Below are 7,691 nucleotides of genomic sequence, written 5' to 3' on the forward strand. Positions count from 1 at the left end.
CAGCAGTGATAGGAAGCAGAGCTGGGAAACACCCAGGAGGAGATAAGGACACAACCTCTCCCAAGGGGTTCCCAGCCCCACAGAACTCCTCACCACTCTACAGGGCAGTGTGGGAAAGGCAAGCATGAAAACCCCAGTACAGGACAGGCAGCTCAGGGGTTTGGCAGATACATGAGGTCAGGGCACTGCATGAACCAGCAAGAAATGCTGCAGATAGGGATGCTTCAGATTCCAGCTGCCTCCTGGGCACTAGGAGTGGGGTAGGGCTCTCCAAAAACGCATTCCTCCACTGGGAAGCAGCAGCCCTGAGCCCTCTTCACATCAGGTAACTGAGCCCTTTCTTTGCAAAGCAAGAGCTGCTCTATTCTTTCCAAACAATGTTATCATTCGGCAGCTTCACTGCTGCTTATCTAACAGCTTGAGCATTATCCAGAATGTGGAAGAACTGGGCTGCCCCTCTGCCTGGGGGCTTAGCGGGGAGAAATAACCCCCACCCTGTGTCTTTGGAAGGGTTTAGGCATGGCAGAGCAAGCACAGCTCCAGGGCTGAGGATCTCCTTCCAAGGCAGACCCTGTATTTTCCCAGCACCCCAAAAGTCACTGGTGCTCACCTCTGAGCCTCCCCAAGGCTCAGCACCCAGGGAGCAGAGGTAGCAGGAGCCACACAACTCAAACAGCTGCTCCCCTTGCAAACATCATGCCAGGGGAACAAAACACTGCCAAACCCTGATGCAAGACAAACATTCACTTGTTACCCAAATACCTCACTGCAGGTGCAGGACACCTCAAAAGGTAGAAGCAGCAAACAGGATCTCACCTCCTCACAACTCAGCCCTGGCCCTGCCTCAATTGGTGTCCTTCTGGACAGGACCCCAGAACCTCTGCCAAGAAGGGCAGGACATCCCCCTTGAACTCAGCTGAGGAATGTGCCACCCAAGAGCAGCAGAAGTGGAGCCCTAATGATCCATCCCCTGCAGTCCCTCTGCCTTAGGGCTGTCCCCCAGGGAGGTCGGGATACCTGTGCAGGCTCTTCACGTGCACAGTCACACACAGGGGACAAAGGGCAGCAGGACAGGAAGGCTCTGCTCACCCTGGGTGGGGGCAGGAGAGCAGAGCACCCATCCCCTCCCTGCACAAGGTGCCCATGAGCACAGGGCTGGAGTTGTGCAGCCATGCCGAGAGCTCAGCCCTCAGTACGGGTGGCTGATGTGACCTCACACCTCACCTTCAGCTGCTGCCTCACGCCAGGCAGATCCCCTCAGCACCCCACCAGGTGCTGCAGCCTCAGCTCTCCTGGTCACCCATCTGTCCATCCTCCCCTGCAGCACTGGGCACTGCAGCCACCAAGCTGGTCACCAGTCCCCAAAACCCTGACAGAGGCCAGCTGCCACCACCACCTCCAGGCCAGGTGTGCACACCCCTCAGCAAACCCTGCTAGGACAGCCAGCAGCAGCTCTTAAACAGCCACAGAGAGACATGGAAATTCGTCAGCCAAAGCCCCAGCTCCAGCTGCTTTGGGCAGCAGCAGTTTTGCATCGGACACAAGGAGTCTTGGTTTCCATAAACTCTCCAGCTGAGACCTCAGCCTGACAAGAATCTCTCTAACACACCAACCACTGCAGAAAAACATACAACACAACCAACTGGGACAGAAGCTTGAAGAGACTCTGTAAAATTGATTAGTCATCAAAATCATCAGACCATAAAAGAAGCTCCAGCTGTGCTCATCTTTTTTGTGTGGATAAATGCAAGAGGCAGGGCTCTATTTAAAATTAATTCCTTTCTTTTTTGGTTGGTTTTGGTTGGACTTTTTTTTGTTTACTAGAGCTTGTTACTCTGGTTGACAATTAAGCCCATTATCCAATTCCTTTCTTTTTCACCATTCCAGCAGTCTTTTTTCATAGCCTTTGAAGAAGGAAAAAAAAAAGAAAGGTAAATTCCTCTAAGTGCTATTTTAAAATGAAAAATGCCAGTTTACAAAGAGCACAGGAAGGTGTTAGAACCATTCAACCTTCTGTTTTAAGACCCCAGCACACACTCAACACAAACAATTCCCTTCACGTTGAAAGCCATTTCAAATCACATCTCTTGTGTACAAGCTCCAAGTTAAGCACTGGCCCAAACATTCTGCCAGACCTTGGCATAGGTGTAGGAAGGCAAGAGAAAAAGATTTAAATTTTGGCTGGTGTACTTCTGCAAAATCACTGTCAGCACATGTTTTTCAGTTCATACAAAACCCAGCAGAGGAAAATTCAAACAATAACTAACTTGGAGGCAAGAGGTTCAAAAAAACTGCAGAAGAAAAACTCAAATACGTTGTAACTCATGGAATTGTTCAGCACTAATCATTAACCTGGGTGCTCATGGTATCCCACTGCAAACTGGGTCCTTTTGGCTTGGTTATAAAACTGACCCACATGTTTTGTGGATGCTTTCACAATACCAAGAATGATCCATTTAATAGTTGAAATATCCCCTCACCATAGATGCCTGCCTCACCAGAGGCTATTTGCTATAGATACTCTCTACAACAGTACCTCAGCCCTGGGCACCATGCAGAGTTGACTGCAAACAACAGCCTGGGTATCTTGGATTCAAAGGGCAAAAACCTCAGCAAAGCAGCAACCTACATCTTTATACAAGACCTTAAGACCATGTCCCAGTTCTACCTTTGCATTCATCTCCCTGAGAAACAGGAATTCACAACCCCACCACAAAAATGCTCCCTCTTCCTCTTTTTTCCATGTTGAGGAAAAAAAAATATTCAAGGAAGAAAACATGGATTCTCTACAGAAGGAAGGGGAAGTTGCCAGTTCACACTCCCAGGCCAAGCTGCAGTTATATCAGGTTGGGTTTGACTTGTCTAGTCAAGCTCTGGCCATCTCCAGCCTCCCTGGGAGCCTGTCCCCACACCCCATTACCCTCGCTGTGACCAGCTCTTCTCTTAACACCTCACTGAGAAAGCTCTCACAAATATCTCAGCTGCAGCAATACAACGAGCCCTTCTCATTCCCACTGCAATAATTTCTGCCTGGGTGCTAATTTGTAAACTAGGCAAATAAAAGACAAACTTGGGGCTTGAATTTGTTTTGCCATTGTTCTGTCCTTTGGTTGGGACAGGCAATGCCAGTGTGGCACATGGCTGCCTTCCTCTGGGTGTTCAGCAAGCCAGCCTTCAAAATGCACAAAACTCTGGGCTTTTCTAGGATAACTGTATTTATACTGCTGTTCTATAGAAAAAAAAAATCCACCAACTGCATTTTTGAAGGAAACAGGAACAAACCACTGGATTCACGCCTTGTGCACAGCTACATCAAACAGCACCACATAGATTCATGACACATGGATGGTGCTGGTTCCAACACACAGGCACCCTTCTCCCTTCCCCAGACCCCAAAGCCTCTCTGGTCCCTTTATCCAACACCACTATCATCAAGAACCTTTAACAAGCACCAACAATCCCATAAATCTGCTTCTCACGGCATAGCAGAAGCCTAATTACATGATTAAATTCTGTCAAAAATTAAAGCCCACACACTTGCTCTAAAATTGCAATTAGCTCTTTCAGGTACCAAATAAAAGCAGCGCTAACATTTCAAAGACATGTTGGCAACACAGCTGAACCAAATTACATTACTGACCCTAAACAAATCGAGGGCATTACTTTGAGTCCCTTTCCTTTATTTTCTGTCTGCTAGTGTTATAAATACAGGCGCTGTGATCCCTCTAAATTGTGACCACGCAAGTCCTGAGCGTTAACAAGCTAAGAAGCTCAAACACCTATTAAATCCATATTACACATTCTTATTCTACTGGAATCTTCTGCTACTTTCTCAAGCATAATACTTTGCTGGGTCTCACTACAGAAGTGCAAAAATGTTTTGCTAGGAACCCTTTTATTTCTGTGACACCGCCTTCAATGAAGATTGAGGTTTTCAAATACAAGTCACACATCACTTAATATTTACAAAAACAAGCCCTGTAAATGAAACACACCCTGCATGTAAGGTGGGACAAGATCTCTACAAGACATGCACTATGATGAGAAGGGAAAGCTAAATTAAGCCTGTTAATGATTTTCATAAGAGGAGCAACATTTTAGCAAAATGTAACATCGCATATTAGAAGCGAGGGAAGGTTTGTGGCTATTGTACTTCCTAGCAGTTTTCTAGAAGTGCCCAGGGAGAGGTTTGTCACACCTGGGGAACAGGAATGATACAGCAAATGATACAGCAAAAAACACAGTCACATGGAAAAACAACACAGTAGATACCCAAGAAGAGAGCAGGCACCCCAAGCAGATGGAATTAAGGTGGGATTCCGTCCTCACCTTGCTTTTCCAGCTCACCAAGGGTGCTCTGCGACCACCAAAAGCAAACCTCAAACCCCACCTGACTGCCCAGGCATCCCCCTGCTCTTGTCCTCAATATGGATGTGCGCCTACAAAAAGGGAAATAGCACCTGACAGGTTCTAAAGAGACTTTTTTTATTACATAAGTTGTCTTTTACAGCTTAACAAGGTAATTTTATCATTAGCTGTCGTATTTTCAATTATATGCATATGGGTAACAAAGGGATGAACCCATATTAGGGGCAGCTTATGTGGCAGCAGCCCTTCACATACCTGATCCATGCCTCTTCCAAAGCACCTGCATTAAGGAATGTTCTTGAATGACACAGGCAAAGGGGCTCAATAGCTAAAATGAGCTTCTCTGAGCATTTGGACTAACAGACCTTTCACATCCCTCTCCTCCTGCTGTCACAGCTAATACCAAATGCATTGAGCAAAGAAACACCGAGCTCAAGATGTAAGGGCTGGGGTGAATAACCTGCATCCTCCAGCCTCACTGTCCCCAAGGACCCTCACCCCAGTCCTCGGGGTGGCTGTGGGACCCTGCAGCGCTGCACTCCAGGGCTGGACAGAGGCTGCCTGGGATGACTAGGCACTTGGGGGAGGGGGAGCAATGAAAAAAATTAGAACACCAAAATCAGCAAGAAAAAACCCCAAACCAAACCAAAACCAGAGATGGCTTTGTGTCTGGTGTGGCTAAAGAGCTGCATTCTGGCGACTTTTGAGCTTGCTCAGTGCTGCTGACAGGAGGAAAAGGCGCCAGCAGCAGGGAGCAGCCATGTTCCCCAGCAGGCTGGGGGAAGGAAGGCTCCCTCTGGGAATTCGTACTCACCTGGCGGTTTCATGTAATATTGCTCAATATCGGACATGTCCGTGTGCAGCGCACAATCGAGATAGTGCAGGATAACTTTTCTACTGAAGTAGTACCTCATGCCCATCAGAAAGATGGGCAAACAGCAGGTCAGCAGGAAGGACTTGGTCACAACAAAGCACATTACTATGGAGATAAGGAAGAGAAATAAACGACACCTGTCAGAAAAGAGAATTTAGTGTTGATTTCGGAATACAAACTCATTATAAAAATAAATCAATAAAACAAGTACAGTCAAAATATACATTTGCAGCGCACACACCGTTCGAGATTATCGTGTTAAAGGGATGGCGTATCGCGACGAGATAACCCGCAGAAGTTTATGAGGTCCTGAAGGAGCCGGCGGGGAGGATGCCGCCAGGCCACGGCAGGGCGCCCCGAGCCCCTCCGGAGCGGGGCCGGGGGGACCCCGAGAGCCCCGCACGCCCCGGGCCCTGCGCTGTCCCCGGCGAGGCCGGAGCGCGGCCGGGTGGAGGAGCCGCGCTGCGGGCACCGCTCCGCAGCCATGTGTTCGCCACTGCGGCAGTGCTATTTCCATCAGCACCGACTCCCAGGGCAGCCACCCGGCCCCTTCCCATCCTGGGGTGGTTCTGCGGGTGTCTCTGAGCCGGCGGCTCTCTCCGGCACGGCCCAGAGCCACCGGCTGGGTCCCCCTGCTCCCCAGCGCCGGCCGGGAGTCCCCCTCCAGCGCGGGGTCTGGGACACGGGGTGCGACCAGCCTGCAGCCACCGGGGGCAGGAGCCCACCCCAAAGCCCTCTCGGGGCCGGGGGCACGCATTATTAATTGCTGGCACGGGGAGGGGACACCTTGCAAGCGCTATTTTTGGGCATTTAACTCCAGGAGCCGAGGTGACCCCGCGGCTCGGTCCGGGTGCGGGGGGTACCCCCTGTACCCCCTCCCCAGGCCGGGGGGGAGCTGGGGCCGCTCACCGGAGGGCCCGGCTGTCTCCAGGCAACGCCGGCACGCCGAGCCCCCCGAGCCGGGCTGCGCGGGGGCGGCCAGCGCGCTCCGCTCCCCTCCGCGCACCCCCAGCCCTGCAAGAACCAAATGACGGCTCTCCCCTCGCCCCCGCCGCGACCTCCCCGCCCCGAACACCCCGCAGGGACGCGCATCCCCGGCGGCCGAGGCTCCCCCGCGCTGTCCCCGCCGCAGCGCTGCGGCTCCGCGGCCCCGCTCCATGCTGCGGCGCTGCCCGCGGGTCCCGGCGCCTCCCGCCTCTCCGACCATCTTGTGAACACCCACAGCGGCCAGTAAAGCCGGCGCCCCCGTCCCCAAAAGGGAGCGGATACTCACCGGCCAGCAGCCCGTAGAGCAGCTGAGTGAGGGGCTGCTGCTTCAGCCCCCTGAACGCCGTGTTGGGGATTCGCTCCATGATCCCCTCGTAAAAGATGCGGCGCACCACCTCCTGTTCAGAGGGGTGGAATTCGCGGATATAGACATTGTCGCGCCTGGGGTCTTCTTTTGGTGGGGTGAGGGGAGGTGGGGGTGAGGGAGGGGAGCCCGCCAAAGAGGGCCACATCTGGGAGGAGGAAACAATGATCGTGTCTTTTTTGGATCCCGGGATTGATTCATGATCTTCCGCCACAATCTTGGTCTCACAAACCATCTTGGGAGACAGACAATGCATGCAAACCGGCCGCGGGGAGGGGGCGAGGAGAAAAACGGGAGGGGAAGTGTCAGAAAATTAACAAAAAAATAAGATCAAAAAAAAAAAAAAAAAAAAAAAAAGGAAAAAGGGGAGGGGGAAGGAGCAGGGCGCGGAGCCGGCACGGAGACCCGCGGGCAGCGGGGCGCAGAGCAGCGCGGCCGGGCGGGACGAGAGGAAGGAGCCCCGCTGCATTTTGGAGAGGCATTTATAGGGCGGGGGGGCCGCGGGTCCCCGGGGTCCTAGAGCCCCCCGCATTGGCTGCGCGGGGTCGCCATGTGATCGGGGGGGCGGGCCACCTCCCCCTGGCCCCCCCATCCCTGCACCGCCCCTTGCAAATTACTACGGCGCGGGGCTGCGCGCAGAGTCGGGGGCCGCGCATCCCTGCCCGCATACACCGGTACACGCGGAAGGGGCTTATTAATTTAATTTTTATGTGTCTGTTCATCAACTGCGAACGCACTGTGCACTCAGCAGCTTTCTGGAGTAGTCAGTCGCTGCGGGTGCGCGGAGCCGCGGGGAGGGAGGGCCGGCCGGAGGGCTCCGCACCGCGTCCTGGAGGGCTCCGCACCGAGTCCCCGCGGGCTCCGCACCGAGCCCCAGCGAGCTCCGCACCGAGTCCCCGCGGGCTCCGCACCGAGTCCCCGCGGGCTCCGCACCGCGTCCCGGCGGGGTCCGCACCGAGTCCCGGAGCGCTCCGCACCGAGTCCCGGCGGGCTGCGGCGCGGCTGCTCCGCCGTGGGTCCCTCCCCGCGGCCGCGCGTCCCTGCGCGGAGCTCCGCGGAGCGCGCCCCAGCTCCGCCATCCCGCACGGAACGCGCTGC

The 7,691-nt window shown here is 53.6% G+C and overlaps 1 protein-coding gene across 1 annotated transcript in view; it reads right to left on the reverse strand.

Annotated features, from left to right (window-relative positions):
- The window catches only part of NAT8L (N-acetyltransferase 8 like), a 32,689-nt gene extending 25,605 nt beyond the window's left edge, over positions 1–7,084 (reverse strand). Inside the window, exons 1-2 of the mRNA XM_033059857.2 lie at positions 6,516–7,084; positions 5,183–5,347 (exon numbers count right to left, since the gene is read on the reverse strand). Coding sequence (XP_032915748.1) covers positions 5,183–5,347; positions 6,516–6,849 — 499 coding nt within the window. The 5' untranslated portion in view covers positions 6,850–7,084. The remainder of the gene's footprint in view (positions 1–5,182; positions 5,348–6,515) is intronic.
- Between the last annotated feature and the right edge of the window lie 607 nt (positions 7,085–7,691).

This window comes from Catharus ustulatus, chromosome 5 (assembly GCF_009819885.2).
Source record: "Catharus ustulatus isolate bCatUst1 chromosome 5, bCatUst1.pri.v2, whole genome shotgun sequence".
Classification (NCBI taxonomy): Eukaryota; Metazoa; Chordata; class Aves; order Passeriformes; family Turdidae; genus Catharus; species Catharus ustulatus.